The sequence below is a fragment of the Macrosteles quadrilineatus genome, unplaced genomic scaffold, assembly GCF_028750875.1.
Source record: "Macrosteles quadrilineatus isolate MER2022 unplaced genomic scaffold, UCM_ALF_1.0 Scaffold_1__1_contigs__length_201487025, whole genome shotgun sequence".
Taxonomy (NCBI): domain Eukaryota; kingdom Metazoa; phylum Arthropoda; class Insecta; order Hemiptera; family Cicadellidae; genus Macrosteles; species Macrosteles quadrilineatus.
In genome coordinates this window covers 104,513,667-104,533,469 of record NW_026542594.1, presented here as the reverse complement: position 1 = coordinate 104,533,469, position 19,803 = coordinate 104,513,667, and the positions used below count along the sequence as shown (strand labels likewise).

Here is a 19,803-nt window from a genome sequence, read left to right as displayed (position 1 = left end):
AAATAATTTAGTATATTGAAGTGTTACTATGCGCCTAATGGTTACGGAGAAAATTCCAAAAAAATGTAAATTTTAAATTCCCATGTTATTCTTATGGGGAATGAGTAAACTGTTGTAGTTTGCTTGTTTATGAACATATTTTGATCAAATTTGGAAAATGTTTTTATTTCTTACTAACTATTAACATTTGACAAAAAAAGTTTTACCCTCCCTGATGCAGCAAACCTATGTACCTGTTAAAATAATTCTATTTAAATAGGAAATAAATGTTAAATTTTTAAGTAGACATTTTAGTGTAAATCCAATCAGACATATGGAAATTCGCTTAGTCTGCAGGTTTGCTGCGGCGGGGGTATTTAATAATGAGGCATATTGTTCTAAATACATACGAGAGATATTCAAAAAGGCAAAAAGAAAGAAAAAAATTTTGAGGTAATAACAAGCCTATATTTTAATCAGGAAAGTGTTATCATCATGCCAAATTTCAGCCTAATCCCGATGTGCCCAATGAATTGTTATTGAGTGATTGAACCCCAAACAAACACACAAACATTCATTTGTAATATTATTAAAGTAGCACTGTACTTCAATGTGAATCAGGCCGTAATTTGAAATAAACGCTTAGGCCAGTTACATTTTTAACATCCAAATGTAATATTATTTCGCCATAAACAGCGTTGATCAGTTATTAAACGGAGGCAAATGGTACCAAAAGTCATTATCTTGCGAAAAAAACATTTTTTTTTTACAAAAATCAGGTTAACAAAAATAAAGGACTTTGGCTTTGACTTTTTTCAGGTTATAATCCTAAGTAAAATATTTATCTAATCGTATAATGAAACTGCTTGATGCATAATTAAGGTTCAAATGAATCAGTAATATTATTTTAACCTATGTAGATACGATATACTGCGCATTGTGAAAATTGTTTAGTCGAGGATACATTTACACATAAACATCATCATTATTTAAATATTTTATTGGCCAACAGAAATGTTGTGATTATTGTTTTGAAACTACTGTATTAAATTGTTAGCAATCTTTAGTAAATTAAAACATAATTAACACAACTGAATTTATTGAACTCACAAATCAGACTAAACTAAAAAGTAAACAAAACATAATAATATAAACAGTCATCTGACAGATGTTATAAATAAAACATATGGACTTATTTCTTGATACATAACACTCCTCCCCCCGTTAGGTAGTCCTTCAGATATGCCGGTGGTCGACGGATACGAACAGGTCGAGGACTCATGCTCATTGAAGTGTTTTGGGAGTTTGATCTAGAGACACGTGACCGAACAGGTTGTGGACTCGTGCTCATGCTAGTGGAGTCTTGAATTAAACCAGAAACGTTGAAACCAGCATCTTCTTGATGAGGGTTAATTGAACCTTCTATACCACTAAATGAATTGCGAGATTGTTGCATCACTGATGGTCGCATTGGTTGTACGTCTGGTGTTCTCATCATAATAGGATTGCGAACCATTGATGGTGGTTGCACTGGAGTGATATGATGTGCTTCTGGTGTTCTCATTTGAATAGGATTCTGGAGTAGTGGGTGGAATGGTGGGTTTACTGGAGATTCAGGATTGTCCAAGTGTGAGTTAGTAGATGCTTTTGATGTTTCTGAGCGAGGTCTCAATTGGTCAATATGACGTCGTATTTCAATGCCTTCTTTTGTTATCAAATGGTAGCTCAGCGGCCCGGTTATTCTAGTGACTTTAGCAGGAATCCACTTTGGTCCTCGCTGATTATAGTTTCTTGCAAATACGGAGTCATTTTCTTTAAATTTCCTCTTAGGTGACTTTTGGTAATCGTGAAGCGCTTTATCCAAGATTTTCTCTTCTTTGTCACTTGAAGAATAATCTGGGTGAACTCTGTCTAAGATGGTTCTAATACGCCTTCCGAACAGCAGTTCACTCGGTGACATATTAGTAGAACAATTTGGCGTTATATGAGATGATATTAGGAACTGAGCCAGTCTTTTTTGCCAATCTCCTTGAAGTATTCGTCGCAAAGAATTTTTTGTCGTTTGGACCATCCTTTCTGCCTGACCATTCGATGACGGATGGTATGGTGCAACCACGACGTGGCGGATGCCATTGCTTTCATTAAACGATCGAAATTCTTGTGAAGTGAAAGCCGACCCGTTATAAGATACTATTGTGTCTGGAACACCATGTGTTGCGAAAAGGCTTCTGAGGACCTTTATAGTTGATCTTGAATCTGTAGAAGACACCAAAACTACTTCTAACCATTTGCTGAAAGAATCGACAACAATCAAAAACAACTTGTTTTGGAAGGGCCCAGCGAAATCTATGTGGAGACGAGACCAGGGTTGTTTCGTTTTCTCCCAGGGAAGAACTGTTGCTCTTGGAGGGTTGTGACGACTTTGTTGACATGCTTGACAAGAATTCACTATGTTTTCTATGTCTTGATCAAGTTTTGGCCACCAGAAATAGCTTCGAGCCAACGCCTTTGTTCGAACAATGCCCTCATGTCCCATGTGTAGAAGCTTCAGAGCTTGTTGCCTGAGAGTGGATGGAATGATCACCCTAGTTCCCCAAAGTAAACATTGTTTGTATTGAGAAATTGAATTTTGACGAGAAATGAAAGGCGTAAGGTTGAGATCTGAGTTATGAGTTGGCCAACCACGTTGAGTCCATAATAGTACTTTAGATAGAAGTGGATCCTTTTCTGTTTCTTTTGCTATTATATTAGCGGTAATTGGTTTAACCTCATCGGATTCAATGTATAGCACGTCATTCAAGACTTCATTTATCTCTTGATCAACAACATTGGAGGAACATGGAAGACGACTCAAACCATCAGCATTCGGAATAGAAATCCCCGGTTTGTATACAAGATCAAAGTCATATCCATTTAAAAGGATACTCCAGCGAATCATTCGAGGTGACAGTGTGTTTGGTGTTTGTTTATCCACAGTGAAAAGACCCAGAAGTGGCTTATGGTCTGTTCTAATTTCAAAACGCCTCCCATATAAGTAATTGTGGAATTTTTTAACCCCTCCAATGATGGAAAGTGCTTCCCTATCTACTTGAGCATATCTTCGTTCTGACTGACTCATTGTCCTGGAATAAAACGCAATTGGAACTTCCTTTTCCCCTCGAACCTGACTAAGCACACAACCAATACCATAAGGAGATGCATCACAAGTTAGTATAAGATGGCTGGAGGGATTGTAATGAGCCAGTATACTATCGGAAGAAAGGAGCTTCTTTGAAGCATTGAAAGCAAGTTTATGTTTTTCCTCCCACCGCCATTTAACATTTTTGTCCAATAAGCGATGTAAAGGTTCTGCAACATTGGCTTTGTTGGGTAAAAAACAGTGATAGAAATTAAGTAAACCTAAAAATGCCTGCAGTTGTTCCTTGTTAGTCGGCTCAGGAGCATCTTGAATGGATTTGACTTTGTCCGGGTTAGGACGAATTCCGTCAGAGCTCACAACAAATCCCAAGAAGTCAACTGATGTAGATAACAAAGAACACTTTTCGCTTTGGAGTGTAATCCCTGCATCTCTAAAACGAGTGAATACTTGTCTTAATGTGGTAATCAATTCGTGTATTGTTCCTGCTTTAACCAAAATATCATCAAAGTAAGGGATTACATTGTCCAAGCCCGAAAGCAAACCCTCAATAAAATGTTGAAATATAGATGGAGCTGAGCTAATACCGAATTGTAGTCTTTTTGGTTTAAAAGCACCCTTGTGTGTAATTAGTGTCTGAGCTAGTGCCGACTTCTCGTCAACAACCAGTTGTTGATAAGCTTGGGCTAAATCTAACTTAGCAAAATATTTCCCTTGGTTTAAGTTTGCTAAGAGCTGAGAGATTGGTGGAATAGGGTACAGATGATCTTGGATAGCTTTGTTTAACGTTGCCTTATAATCACCGCAAATTCGTATTTTACCATTGCTTTTTACGGAAACAACAATTGGTGTGGCCCAATCCGATACCTGAACAGGTTCTAACACTCCTTGATTAACTAACTTATTCAGCTCTTCTTCTACTGGGGCCTGCAATGCATAAGGTAAAGGGCGCGCTCTTAAGTGAATTGGGTTATAATTCTGGTCAATTTTCAGTTCGATTGGAGGTCCTTTATAGCACCCTAAAGAATTTGAAAATACATCGGAAAATTCACTTTTCAGATGTTGAACATCCAGCTGAGCTTTACTAAGAACTTCAGATTCATGACAGTTGATTGAAAGTACTCCGTTTACTTCAATGTTAAGACTTTTTAGCCAATTACGCCCCAATAAACTATTTCTATTACCTTCAGTTATGACTAACGGAAGGAAACCATTGAACTTACCGTATTTCACATAAACATTAGTCTGACCTAAAACACTTACAGGTTTACCACTGTAATCCTTGAGTTTCCAAGGAGAAGGTTGCAGTTTACAGTTTTTATGAGAAATTGTATTCCATAGTTCTCCTCCTATGATAGAAACACCTGCACCAGTATCAACTTCCATTAGAACTTTGTGATTATTTATGTTGACAGTTGTATACAGTTCCGGTACTTTAGTGCAGTTAACTTCCTGGACGTATTGAGTTGTTTCGTTATTTGATTGAGGTGGAAACGTTTCTTCTTGTTCATAATTGGTTTCCTCTGACAAAACTTCATGAGCCCGCTGTCCCTTTGATCCGTGTTTTTGGCTAAAATATTCTTTGGGGCGTGGTTTCCCTCCTTTACAAACTCGTGCTAGATGCCCAATTTTCTTACAAATATTACAAGTAGTCTGAAGATGGGGACAATCCCTTCTAAAATGTCTTAGTCCACAACCAAGACAAACATTAGGTGTAACAGAGTGAGCTGGATTGTTGTTAAATGCAACAAATTTCCTGTTTGAATGGTCAATTTTATGTGCATTAGCAAAACTTGAGCTACTGAAAGAAAGTTCCTTACTTTGAGTTTGAAATAATTCATTTGACTTAGCTGCAATAACAACATCCTGAAGTTTAATAGTAGGTTCTTTCAAAATTTTATTCCTTAACTCATCACTTCTAGATCCAATCAAAATTTGCATAATTAATTCCCTATCCAAGTCTTTGAATTCACAGTTCACAGCTAATGTTCTTAGTCGAGAATAGAAAGAGTTAAACGACTCTGATTCTGCTTGATGACACTTCCTAAAATTAAATATTTCAAAAAGGACATTTTTGGTAGGAGCGAAATAGTCAGTTAATAGTTTTATAACATTTTTGTACGTTATTTCATTAGGTTGTGGTAAACTGTCAAAAATGTAAGCCACTTCCTCACCAGCTAGATTAAGTACTAGTGCAGTTTTCCTTACATCACTGGTAATGTCTGCAGCTAAAGCATACCTCTCAAATTGCTTAATCCATGTACCCCAACGCTGTGCGACACTTGCAGGATTTGTATGGGGGTCAAAACGATCAGGCTTATTGAGATCCATTATCCAATTATCCTCGTCGCCAGTTTAGTAAATTAAAACATAATTAACACAACTGAATTTATCGAACTCACAAATCAGACTAAACTAAAAAGTAAACAAAACATAATAATATAAACAGTCATCTGACAGATGTTATAAATAAAACATATGGACTTATTTCTTGATACATAACACAATCATTAATCGTGGACAGAATCTTCCACAAAAGATAATTACAATATAGTTTAACACCCTAGAACTCCTTAGAGTAACATTAAAAAAATATTTTTGTTAAGGCTTCGTCATAATGTAAAAAATACTCAATACAACAAATTCATTAATTTTACATAAGTAAACGTTGATAGTTGTATGCGTATTGTATTTTTTATATATCTTCTGTATACATCTAGTCCTTTATATTTTCTGTGTACACAAATGCTTTTGTATACAATTTATTTTGCAACTCACAATAACTGAGAAATATGTTAAACCGGTGAACTGTTTTTATAAATTTTGCCATTATTTCTCAACCCGTGCTTAGAAAATTAGTGACTCGTGGATAAAGCCATCGACATATAAAACTAACTGGATCGGCTGCTAGGCTCCGCGACCCGAACCAACGACCGGGGTTGCGTTTTAGATTTTGCAGGCGTCATGTGGGATAAGCGTCTCGCTGCGCCACATCTTAGCATTGTCGCGGCCAGGACGATGCACTTTATCCAGCCCTTTACTCTCTATTAAAACGATGTAAGGCATTTTAATAATCAATTTTCATGAACTTTTGTACAAGTAATAAAAGTGTAAAAATAACACTGTAAATAACCGAGTTTTTTTAGTTATTAATTACAACAATTGATAAATATTAACTAACGGCGGATATTTCACACTGAGGTTCCTTAAGAAATATAATTTAAATTCCGATTTTAAATTTTTAAGGATGGAATCTATATAAATATATATTAGATACAAATAAGTTATCGTTGGTGTTGCACCTTATTACAGCCGTATTCAATTTAATTGATGTCTTAACTGTACCTATAAGTTTTGCTTTTTCTGTCTGGATTCCAAAATGTTCGTTTATGCTAAGACAATGATAACTCATTTTAGTAAAACATTTGTTCAGCAAACCATCATGAATCGTTACGATTTACGTTGTTCATGTATCAATAGTTCGTGGCCTATTTTGGTAATTTGTATTATAAATTACCAATCTAAATCGTCTAATAGTACTTCATTTCATATTGTAAGCCGTCATTTTGACAGTATCGGGTCATCTTCGGTCTAAGCAAATATAAATTGTTATGATAAAATTTTATGATTTTGAGAAAGATTTCAAATACTAATTTTATATGTACTTGTTATGCTTGAAGCGTTGCAAATTCCTTAATTAAGTTCTATATTTTTGTGTGTATGTCTGTTGCTAACGCATTAGTGTCCTTTTTCTCAATGTCACGAAAAAAAGGTAATGAAAATGTCAACCCGAATAAAGTGTTAAATGGTGAGGTTGAGGCAATAGTTTAAATACTTTTAGCCATTGTGGAACTAACTTTCAACTATAGACTTACCTTAGGGATATGCCTCATAGATCTAGGCCTATAAAGCTCTTTTTAGTTTAATCATTGGATTTAACATATGGACCAACACGAGCCGCGTGACATTTAATTGCGAAGCATTTGTTTTGGCTTGAAACAATCAGATACTGTATTTGCGAAGGTTTATTAGGTAATAGTTTTTCCAGCATATCTGAAAATATGCAAACCAACTGCTGTTCTTAATATAAGAAGGTTTCAACTGACTACTATAAGATCCCCGTGCGTAGAACGGGCACACAGCTAGTAAAAGTAATAAAATATTACAATTAAGAAACCTTTACGACTTTGTTCTTTCTTCACTTACTACTCTAACGAAACCAATTATGTTTCAATGTAACAATACAAAATAGTTTATGTTAAAATGGGTTTTATCAGTTTCTCGTAAAATACCAAATATTCCGGGGTAAGGTATTAGTAAGAACGAGGTTAGATTGTATAAGAACATTATATTTAGGAAACTTTGTAAAACAAAGAAACATATTTAGCCTAAACATTGCTAAAAAGAATAAGCTTATTTAACTTCTGCCGCATACCAAGCTTTGACAGAGAAGCTTCTGCTGTTTTACGCTTAGAAATGCTGTGGCATATAATTTTGTTAAACATAATACCAATTAATTTGATTAATTTCATGTCATGGCTTTCCTCGCCAAATATGATTAAGAAAAACGTTACCAGCAAAGGTTCTACATGCTAACAAAACAAAGGAGGTTATTGTAACACGCACGTGCGCCCAAGTTCAAGTGTCGAAGACACGGTTTCGCGCGCTTTATCCCACATGCTGCCTTCAATTTGCCCATGCGGCAACCCCGATACACTCCTGTATTGGCTCGGAAAGTTCTACACGACCCTTACGGCCTGCGCGCAATCCAGTTAGTTTTATATGTCGATGGATAAAGCCAGATACCAAATTTAATCTAAATCGGACCACAGGTTTTGTCTGTAGATCTGTATCTGGATCATACAAGAAGTGTGTATTATATTACCTGATATTACTCAAAATATGTTTTATTCTATAACGTTTAACTAAATTAAACATTAAAGTCACGCTCCCTCCATTTTTGAAGTATTCAGTACAAAAATGAAATAAATTTACTTGCGCATACTTATTTATTTCGTGTTAATAAATAATTGAGGTGATGCAATTCACTTATGTAGGCAGTCGCAGCAGTCAAAGCCGGGCATAGCGCCTAGAGTTTCACGAACGCAAACCGCGCAACGAGTAGCTAAATGAGCCGTAGAGTAAGTGAACCATCTAATATTTTGAAGAGGGTTCACTTACTCTACAGCTCATTGTGCCAATGATCTGTAGTGTAAGTGAGCCATCTAATTTTTTTCTGCAGGCTCGTATAGTATACGAGCCTATTCCTATAATTTATATTGATTCATGATTTTGGCTCGTATACTATACGAGCCGATTCCTGAATTATCAAATAATTCGTACGCTTGGCTCATAGTCACTATGATCTGTAGAGTAAGCGAACCTTCCTACTGTATTTTTAAATATAATACACGAGGCTCATAGGCACAATGATTTGTAGAGTAAGTGAACCCTCTTCATTTATTTTTTATTTTCGATAGGCTCGTATAGTATACGAGCCTGTAGTGCAAGTGAACCTTCAATATTATTTACAAAGCTCGTATAGTCTATGATCTGTAGAGTAAGTGAGCTGTCCCCGAGAGGAAGAAGGGGGTAAGTCGTTGTGTGAGGGCGAGGGCCGAGGGGGAAAATGTAGCGGCGGGGGGCGACAGCAGCTGGCGATAGCTCGAAGCTCGATAGCAGCTGTTTCGCTGTCACACGACGACACGATCCCCACGGGCCACGATCGTGTTTGTTTTTTTGTTTTGTTGTTGTTGTTGTTGTTGTGTTGGAGTTGAACGACGGAGATCAACAGTTTTGGTCTTGAGATTTGAGGTTAGGCTTGTTTGAAACTTTAATTAATTAGGCCCAGCTTAAATTTTATTCGATTGGATTGTATTTGTGTTTTGTTATGTTGATTGAATTACAAGTTACAAGCAAAAATATAAAATTACGCCAATTAAATTTAAGTTTTCCTGTTTTAACTTAGATAACGTATAAAAAAATATATAAATAAATACTAGGCCTACTAAATGTATTTAATTTTGAGAAATACCTTGTTATATTGTTTTATGTTTACTTATCTAGTCATGAGTGGGGATAGCAAAAAGTGTCATTCGTTCTATCGTGATTCGAAATACTACTTGAGTACTAAAACCCCTTACAGTTACATTGCCAACAACACCGATGATCCACTTTATTTTAATGGTAAGTTACTTAGTCTGCCATTTCAATTTGTAGCCTAGGCCTAGTATTCGAATAATAGGTAATTAAGTGTATTATGGTGACCAAGGGAACCTATAGAAATGTATATATCATTAGAAAGTAGATTTTACCTAAAAACAATTGTGAAAAAATTTCTCTGCTGTAACAAAAACTGAATAAACTTTTAAGTTAGGATACTGTAGTTTGAATTTATAGGCTAGATGACCGAAGTGTCTAATTTGAATGTTACAATCTTCTATTTTTAGATGCAGTATTTTACTCATTGTGTTCTGAGTCCTGTAGGCTAGGCTATTGAAACTCCGTAATTCTTAAATCTGTTAGCAGTCCTTTGTGTCGTAGTCCCCGTGTAGCTAAATGTGACATATCTGTTGTTTCCTCTTTTACCTCTTCTAATGTTGTTCTGCTGTGTAGTTTATTCTGGCTATTGATTTGTATCCTCGTCTTTCTTGCGATGTCCTCTATTGTCTTGGTTCAAAATCCATTAACTTGTGTGATCTTCTTAATGGTATCCAGTTCTTTCTTCCTATTGGCTTGGCTAAGTGGGATCTTATATGCTCGGTACAGCATGGATCTAAAGGCTGCTGTCTTATGGATTGTCGGATGGATAGACTTGCTGTTGATTGTACTTAGTGTCCGTTTGCGTAGGTTTTCTGTAGATGTCAAACTCGATCTTGTTGTCTTTTCTCTCTAATGTGAGGTCCAGGAAGTTGATGTTTTGGTTTTCTTCAAACTTGTTGGTAAAGTTGAGGTTGGTGGCTGTTAAGTGTCTGCATCATCGTTTCGTGCTCTTGCTCCTGAGATTGTCTGAAGATAACAAGAATGTCGTATATAAAGGGGAGAGCATATTAAATGTGGAATTGACTCTAAAACTCATGAATATCAAATTAAATTTAGACAGAATAGAAATCTAGTGTTTAATTGAATCAAGGAAAAACACAAAGGCAATAATCAAATATAAAAACATAAACATATGACTTAAATAAAAATAATAGTCACATGCTAGCTTATATACAGATCATGAGTGAAAGTCCAACACTCCCTCTCACGAATGACTTTGGTGAAGCTAGGCCTATTTAAGTCCAAGTTGTGTCACATGTCTTTCAAAATTAGGGTTTCCAAGAGCTTTGGTAAGAACATCAGCCGTCATTGATTCTGTAGGAATTTACTTCAGTTCAATAGATCCTTCTTCAATTTTTTCTCGAACAAAGTGTAATCTAATGTCTATATGTTTTGATTTTGCACTGACAACAGGATTTAGGCTATGTGTTGCGCTGCTTGATTGTCATTGTAAATTGTTATCTTCTCATGAGAATCTCCCATATCATGAATTAATCTTAAAAGTGAAGTGATTCTTTAGTAGCTTCTGTGATAGAGTAAAATTCTGCTTCAGCAGTTGAAAGAGATGTACTCTTCTGTTTTCGAGATGCCCAACTAACACTTCCATTTGCATACATAAAACAATATCCTGTGAATGATTTTATGTTTGTTGACGAAGATCCCCAGTCAGCATCAGCAAGTCCTGCAAGTGGTTTGTTTGATTTTCCAAATACCAGTGACTTATCTTTTGTTCCTTTGACTTATCTTAGCACACGCTTTGCAGCTTTCCAGTGCTCTTCAGAATAACTATTGTTAAATTGACTCAAATAACTGGACGCTATATGCTATGTCGGGTCTCGTTGCAACTGCTAAAAACATCAGACTTCCTATCAGACTTTGATAAGGTTTGTTAACTGTTTCATTTAGTGTCGGTTCATTTAATTTCACTTTAGGATCCATGAGAGTTCCAATTGGTTTACAATCAGTCATATAAAGCTTCTTTAAGATATCATCAATGTATTTTGATTGATTTGCTATCAGTTTTCCTTCTTTTTGTTCAAATTTTATTCCTGAGCAATGGTTCAAATTACCTAGATCTCGCAATTCAAATGACTTCATCAGTTTGTTTCTTAATTTTTGAAATAATTCTTCATTCTTAGATGCAATGATCAGGTCATCAACGTATACTGCTATTATTTCATCTTTTGATTCACATACATAAATCATGGATCAGCAAGTGAAACCTTGAAACCCAACTCTTTTAATTTAGCATCCATTTTGAAAAACCATCGTCTTCCAGCTTGTTTAAGACCATATAGTGCCTTGTTGAGATGACATATTTGTTGATCTTCTGGAATTTTGTTTAAATCAGTTAACATTTTCTTTGCTTGCAGTTTTATTTCGTTGTTTTCCTTGTTATCATCTATTATTTCTTTGAAGTAGCTCTTCAAATTTGGTGGTACTTTCACGTAAATATTTTCTTTTATATCGCCATTTAGGAAAGCAGTAGATACATCCAATTGATTCAATGTCATATCTCTCTCCACTGCAATACCAAGCAGTAGACGTAGGCCTACTGAACTCAATTTTACTACATGTGCAAATGTTTCTTCGTAATCAATATGAGGTCGTTGAGAAAATCCTCGTGCTACGAGACGAGCCTTTTTTCTTTCTAATGAGCCATCTGCATTGAACTTTTCTTTCAGTACCTACTAGTTTGCAATCTACAACATTTATGTCTTTCTTTTTGTTAGTTATGTCCCAAGTTTTATTTTTCATGTGAGATATTATCTCTTCTTTAATAGATTCATTCCAATATTAGGGATCATTTTTTGTTTCAGAGCTATCATCATCTGTTGGATGTAGATACATTAGTTCTCGGATCATCTTTGTGATTATCGTTGTAGCTCTCAATTGTATCTTCATTTGTCTCATTATGGATATCTTTGTTTGAATGATCATGTTGGTGTAGAGTTTCATTCTCAATTGTGTCTTCATCACTTTCTGGTATCTCATTTTGGACATCTCTGTTTGAAAGATCATCTTGGTGTAGAACTTCTTGGTGTTTTTCATTTGTTTTCTTGAAACTCACTGTTTTGTATTCAAGTTTTTGTAGGGGATCTTTTGTGTTCTCTGCCGAGTCATCGTTTTCTTCTTGATTTATTAAATCATAATCAAAATGTACATTTATGAATTAAGAAATTGCCGAAGAATTTTGACATCTCGACTTTCAATTACATTTTGAAAATCAGGAACCCATATTCTGTATGCTCTGGAGATCTCTGAATATGCTTAACAAAAATTCCCTGTATAGCTCGAGGAGCAAATTTACTTTTAGTTTGTTTCTTGTTCAGCACAAGGGCTTTGCTTCCAAAAACATGAAGATGATTTACAGATGGTATTCTTCCAACCCACATTTCAAAAGGTGTTTTGTGATCGATTGCTCTTGATGGACATCGATTCCGCAAGTAGTTTGCTGTGTTCAATGCTTCAGCCCAGAACATTGGAGCAAGTTTCGACTCTGTCATGAGACATCTTGATTTGTTAAGTAGTGTTCTGTTAAGTCTTTCGGCAAGACCGTTTTGCTCTGGTGTATAAGGAGCTGAAAGTCGTCTTTGAATGCCATTGTCTTGTAGATATTTCTTAACACGTTTGCGGCGGAACGTCAAATGGCGGGCGTATCCCCAGTGCGGCGCAGCCCTCAGCGTCAAACAAACCTGATTGCTGCGTGTGATTGGCTTTCTAATTTCAGTCTGACGAATAGCAAATGACGTGCGAGGATGTCCTGCTTTACAACGAGAGTCGACGTAGTTCGCTAAACACCCACAGATGGCAGCACTGCTTGGAACATAGCCGGTCCCGTTGGAATTGTATTGCCAAATGGAGGGAAAAAGACGAAACAAAAAGTAGATTTTTGAGATTGCCAGACGGGGATTTTACGGGGAAATTTACTACCAACCTACACAACACCAAATACAGTATACTATTGAGCAGTGCTGTGCAAGGTTTCAAGTTTCTAGCTCTAATCCTGGCTTAAAAATAAATCATTTCGTACTGCATTGCAGCTTGGGAGCGATCGCACCCACCAGGATGGCATTAGGGTTCTGTATGGGAGCGATCGCTCCCATGCCGCCGCGAACGTGTTAAATGCATCGCTACAGTATTCACCACTATTGTCCGTTTGTAGAAACTTAATCTTCTTGTCTTTGAAGTTTTTCCATTTCATTTTTGTATATTTTGAAATATTTTAGAACTTCATTCTTGTGTTTGAGGAAATAAACTTTACTATAACGGGATTTCTCGTCAGTAAAAGTTACAAAGTATTTAGAACCACCTGGCAATGTGACTTTCATTGGTCCACAAACATCAGAGTGTACTATTTCCAAATAATCTAATTCCTTTAAATCATTTTGTACTGGGAAAGGCAATTTTGTCATTTTCGACTGATACTTCACAATCACCGAGTTTTTCATTTGGATTGAAGTCAAGTCCCTTAATTGTTCCATTTTTAAGAGCATGTTTTAAATCGCTTTCATTTATGTGTCCAAGTTTTAAATGCCATTCATTAATTTTACAGCTGTTTGTAACAAGATTGGCATTTTCAAAATCATCAAATTCAACATAGTAAAGACCATTTATTTTGGTTGCTTGCAAATACTCTTCATTTTTTAAGTTTCTAATTACAGCTTTATTTTGATCAAAGGTTACACTACATCCTTTTTCAGTGATTTTGTTTGTTTGTTGTTAGATCTGGCACATGCAGTGTGTCTAGGATGTTAACAACTGAACCATCCTTAGTAAGTTTTACAAGTCCCTTACCTTCGATTGATGTACCTAGTTTGATTTTTTGATGCAAGTTTGATTGTGTGATTAGGAGAAGTTTTTGAAAGTTCAACAAAGTTGTTAAGGCCAGATTTATTTAAGTTTCAAAACCATTTTATTTTTAATCCCCTTTGCTTGACCAGAATAATTTCATTTTATTTCCCCAAGACCTACAGCCAGTTTACCTATCCATCCTATACCAGTATTCAAATTTGCCGCCATACCCCACTACCTCAAATCAAGAGTCACCTGGGAAGTCCACTGGGTCACATGACTTCACTTCTTCAATATGGCTGGAACAGCAGGAATCTACAGTATGAGGTACTCCTAATTTTAGCAAATCCTTTTAGTTTCGCCACCTCCTACTCATTTTAATCACATCATTCCTAATCGCTTTATTTTCATGGTCCTTCGAGCCGGATTCATAAATTTTCCTATTATTCCTGTTTTTTACTAAAAAAATTAGCAAAATCAAATCTGGCCTAGCTTTACATTCACTTGCTTATTTAAAGACTATTTGAAGAAGTATTTTAGTTATCAGCAGTTTTATTATCATTTTTAATCAATTCGCAATCAATTTCCACCAGTTAAAATAGTTTACATCAAGATTTATTAGTTTTTTGGCAATTTGATTCACATGTGCAAGATTGCAGGATGATTCAGGTGTTTTGTCAGGATTACAACCTGAGGGAAAATTTCCCTGGAATTACCCACCAAGATTCCCCACAATTACCCCACAGTGTGGGAAATTTCCCCTGAAATATCCCTTTTGGGTAAAACTAAAGAAGAAATTTCCCAGATATGAAGATTTTATGCTGATTTATTTAAGTTGCTAAGAATTATTCTTTTTTAAATATTTGTTTGATACTGACTGTTTATTTTCACCATTTTGTATAAATATTGAAGAGTCTGGCACTTACAATAATATTGTCACTGGTTGGTTTATTGTAAACAGAGATTGCCACTTTAACACATTCGATGCGGCGGGTCCACCGGTGGACCCCGCGCGTCTCTGCTGAGGAGCGGGTCCACCGGTGGGGGAGCGCGCATTGCATTGTTTGCCGGATCAGTGTGGTTCAGCCATTGTCGGGGGAACGTTGTAATCTTTACCAGCCTGTAGCTTATAATGCGAGCTTTATTCTGGTGTAGGTTGGTACAAAGATTTCCCGTAAAATCCCGTCTGGCAATGCTTTTGTCCCGTTTTCGGGGATTTTCTCAGTTCGAGCCGTATTACAAAGACTCTGGTTATTGATCCAGGCAGTGCTGCTACCTTTGGGTGTTTCAGTGAACTACGTCCACTTTCGGAGTAACGCAGAACAATCACCACTGCTCTTTTGTGATTCGTCTTACTGAGATATTTCAATACCAATAGCGATCGCTGATTCAGTTAGCGCGTCGGGGCTCCGCCCGGGCCTCGCCGCAATTGGCGAGCGCCTGTTTAAAGGTTTTCAGCAGCGAATGTGTTAATAATTTTACAATTACATGCAGATTAAGAAGACTATTTATCAAGACAACATAATTGAAGTTTTCTGCAATACTTAACAAATAATTTTAATTGAATTTGCTCTCAGTCAAGTGGTAACTTATAAATATTTGTTGTGGAGTTTCTTGGGTTTCTACAGATCTAGGCTATTTGTAAATGACAATAAATAGCATTTACAATGGCAGATGCCAAACTAAAGAGAGATATTGATCTTCTGATTTATAAAAGAGATAATATTGTTCAAAAAATTGAGTTTTTGCACAATCAAGCTGAAACTTTGTCTATAGAGGCTAGCCCAATTGAATTATCAGAGTTCAAAGTTCGTTGTGATCGTCTCCCTGCCCACTATGAAAGTTTTGAGCGTTACCAATCTGACATAGTGAAAGGTTATGTCCAGCTCAAAGATACTTCTCAGATGGAGGAAATTCTTGCCAAAAATAAGGTTGTAGATGAGAAATATTTTTTTATTCTTGCTACCAAAGACAAGTTTCTTTCACCTCTTGTTAAACAGGAAAATATTGAAAATGTTAAGCCTATCGCCTCCACAGCTGTCAGACTCCCAAAAATCAATCTACCCACATTTGAGGGAGTTTTGAAAGACTGGCCTAATTACAAGGACCTTTTTCTTGCTCTTGTTCACAATAATTTATCGTTGTCCCCTGTAGAAAAACTTTATTTTTTACTTTCAAGTACAAAGGGTGAACCGCATACCTTGGTAAAAGGCATTCCCATTTTTTCTGACAACTATGAACTTGTTTGGACACAGTTAAATGAGAGATATGACAACAAAAGGTTGTTAGCAGCCAATTACATTGACGAAATTTTAAGTCTTACCCCCATCCATTTTGAGTCTCCTAAACCATTAAGAACTCTACTGGACACACTAAATGAGAATTCTTCAGCCTTAAAGCAAATGGAGATACCTGATAGCTTGGGTGAATTAATTATTCTGCACGTAGCTCTGAAAACCGTGGACAGGCATACAAGACAGTTATTCGAACGCAAGTTCTCTAATAGGGAATATCCCTCCTTGTCTGATTTCATTGAATTTCTAAAGGAACACTGCAAGTCACTCGAAGCTGCAGGTGAGACACAACCTAACCTAAAGTTTGGACAGTATAAGGTAGGCTACTGCCTTTCACACCATTTTTGGATGGTTACTCATCGGTGAATCACGTTTGCCAATTCCAACGACTCAGTCCGTTTCTGTTAATTTAGCTATATTAGACCAAGTATCACTGGAGTCGAATCTGCGCAAATTCTGGGAAATTGAAGAACCCCCGATGAATCATTGCCAAACTAGCCCAGAAGATGAACGATGTGAGTCAATCTACGCGTCAACAGTTCAAAGAGATTCAGCTGGTCGTTTTGTTGTTGACCTGCCCTTTAAAAATGATTGTCCCGACCTTGGTGAGTCGTACAGCAGAGCTAAGCATTGTTTTTTATCTCTGGAAAGAAAATTCAATCAAAATCCTGATATAAAGGGAGCCTACTCAACATTCATGAATGAATATAGAGATTTGGGTCATATGTCCGAGGTTGTAACACCACAGGTTGTAAACTCTGTAACACCAGCTTACTACATCCCGCATCACGGAATCTTCAAGAAAAACTCCTCTTCATCAAAACTACGAGTAGTATTTAATGCATCAGCTCCAACCTCAACTGGAAAATTACTAAATGATGAATTGTTAGTAGGTCCGAAGCTTCAGACTGACATTTGTAAAATTCTTTCGCTTTTTCGCCTTCACTTGTATGTATTTACAACCGACATTGAGAAAATGTATTGTCAAATACTTGTCAACCCGCAGCATAAGTCTTTTCAGGCAATTTTGTGGAGAGATAGCCCAGAGAAACCTATGTCTACTTTTCTTCTCAACACAGTAACCTACGGTGTATCAAGTTCACCATTCTTAGCCTTGCGTTCTCTAAGACAGCTGGCTTTGGAAGACTCAGAAAAATTTCCTCTTGCAAGTGAGGTTATTTTAAACTCAATGTTTGTCGATGATGTCCTTACAGGAGGTGACTCACTTGATCACACCCTGAAGATAAAATCTGAACTAATCAGTCTCTTAGATTCTGGTGGATTTAAACTTAGGAAATGGTCCAGCAACAATCATAAGATATTAGAAGATGTTCCATCTCATGATCAAGAATTCATTTTTGGAGACAAAAGCTCTGCCGATCCCTCTATCAAAGTCTTAGGCCGTAAATAGAATCCAAATTCAGACAAGTTTTCTTACGATGTTCACATAGGACAACCACCTTCTACCAAACGTGGCCTATTGTCCCAAGTATCCAAGGTCTATGACCCGCTTGGGTTAATTACACCTGTAGTCCTTTGGGCAAAATGTTTGATCCAAAAAATTTGGACTCTGGGACTCGACTGGGATCAACCACTGCCAATTGATATTGTTCGACAATCTTCCAAGTTTTTTGAAACTCTTCCTCATCTCAGCAACTTAACCATTCCCCGACTCGTTCTGCTTCCAGAAACCACTGACGTTCAGCTCCATGGATTTTCGGATGCCTCGGAAGTTGGCTACGGATGTGCTATCTACTTAAGAGTTGTTAATTCTGTTGAGTGCAATTTAATATTTGCCACATGTCTGTTTTTAATGTTATACTTCAATGATGAATACCAGATGGTTAAATTGTTAAATGTGTTGTTAAAAACAATAATAGTCTAATCTATGTCTTCTTTAGTTGGTTCAATTAAAAGTGTTGAGTTTAATAATTCAGTTTGCCCTTTTATTTTATTGAGCTAGGTATTTTAATTTAGTGTCCAGGGAAACCACATATTTACAGGTTATGGGCCCAGGGCTGTTTAAATACGGAGTTTATTAATATTTTTTACCTGGCTAATGAAATTGAATTAATATGGTAACTGAACATGAAAAGTATCGAATACCATTGTTTGATGGAACCAATTTCAGCAATTGGAAATTTAGAATTGAAACTCTGTTGGAGGAATTGGAATTATTATCTTTTGTAAAGGAATCTTATGTTACCAAAGTTGAATTTCTGGATAAAGACACAGATGAACAACGAGAGAGGAAGGAAGCAAGGTTGTTGGAATTAGCGAAACAAGATCGGAAGTGCAAGTTGCAGATTATACAGCGTATTGCCGACAGCCATTTGGAATATGCAAAAGACAAGGCAACTGCTTTTGAACTATGGCAATCTCTCTGCAACACATTTGAAAGGAAAGGAATAGCTAGCCAACTTCTACTAAGGAAGCAGTTACTAACAATGAAGTTTGATGCGAAGAATGACGTTTTAAATCGTCACTTTCTGAAATTTGACAAAGTCATAAGAGAGTTACGTTCTACAGGAGCAACTGTCGAGGAATCTGACATTGTTTGTCACCCATTACTGACCATGCCCAAAGAATATGACGTCGTTGTCACGGCCATAGAGACTCTATCAATGAAGGACTTATCTCTAAGCTTTGTGAAGGTCAGACTGCTGGAAGAGGAGACAAAGAGGAGGGGCGTTGAAAAAATGGAATTTGATTGTACATCACCACCTACTGCCTTCCATCAGTCTCAACAAGGGGAAACATTTCCAGGAAATCAAGGAACTTCTGGCAACTCGTTCAATTTCACTTGTCACAGATGCGGAAAGCTTGGACACAAACGAGCTGACTGCAGAGTCAAATTACCACAGAACCCATCAAAGAAAAATAATTCTGCGAACGTGGTCGACACCAAACAGGAAGATGCATTTTGTTTTGGAACATCAAGTGAAGACTGTTCAGCAGATACCATAAATTGGATATTAGACTCTGGAGCAACAGAACATCTGGTTAACAGTAATGAGGTATGTCTCTCTAACTTTAAGAAATTAGAACAACCTATTAAAATCAAAGTAGCCAAGTCTGGAACTTATCTTGAAGCATAATGTAAAGGGGAATTGTATGTCACTAGTGTTGTGGAAGGGAAGGCAATTAAAATAACAATCAAAGATGTTTTATCTGTACCTGGAATTAGTCACAATTTACTTTCAGTAAGAAAATTGGAAATTAATGGTTTTTGTGTTATCTTTCAAAATTCATGTGGCTTGATTAAGAAAGATTTAATCAAACTGTTGCGGTTGCAAAAAGAAACAATTCTCAGTTATATATGTTAAATTTTTTGCAACACAAAGCTTTGTCAGCGTCTTCAACTGAAACAGAAATGAAGCTGTGGCATGACAGGCTTGGTCATTTGAGCTATGGTTGTATTAAAAGTCTCAGGTCGCAGGTAGATGGGATGGAGTTGAATACTTCAACATTACCCTTAGAAAAGTGTTCAAAGTGTGTTGAAGGGAAACAATCACAATTTCCTTACAATCAGAACAGGAGACGTGCCACCAGACCTCT

General features: G+C 36.5%; 2 protein-coding genes across 5 annotated transcripts in view; one reads left to right on the top strand and one right to left on the bottom strand.

The window, feature by feature from the left end:
- Positions 1 to 1,171: 1,171 nt before the first annotated feature.
- Positions 1,172 to 2,917, bottom strand: LOC128999465 (uncharacterized protein K02A2.6-like). Its single transcript, XM_054426008.1, has 2 exons — positions 2,661 to 2,917; positions 1,172 to 2,585 (listed from the first exon to the last, which is right to left on the bottom strand). The coding sequence occupies exons 1-2, from the start codon at positions 2,915 to 2,917 to the stop codon at positions 1,172 to 1,174; spliced, it is 1,671 nt and encodes a 556-aa protein (XP_054281983.1).
- A 5,915-nt stretch (positions 2,918 to 8,832) lies between these two features.
- LOC129003444 (multiple inositol polyphosphate phosphatase 1) overlaps positions 8,833 to 19,803 on the top strand; it is a 74,341-nt gene continuing 63,370 nt past the window's right edge. The window contains exons 1-2 of one of the 4 annotated variants that reach the window (XM_054431836.1): positions 8,839 to 8,929; positions 9,182 to 9,301. In XM_054431836.1, coding sequence (XP_054287811.1) covers positions 9,184 to 9,301 — 118 coding nt within the window. In that variant the 5' untranslated portion in view covers positions 8,839 to 8,929; positions 9,182 to 9,183. Of the gene's footprint in view, positions 9,302 to 19,803 lie in introns of all 4 variants that reach the window. The other 3 variants (XM_054431940.1, XM_054431889.1, XM_054431770.1) reach the window with 3 other exon arrangements.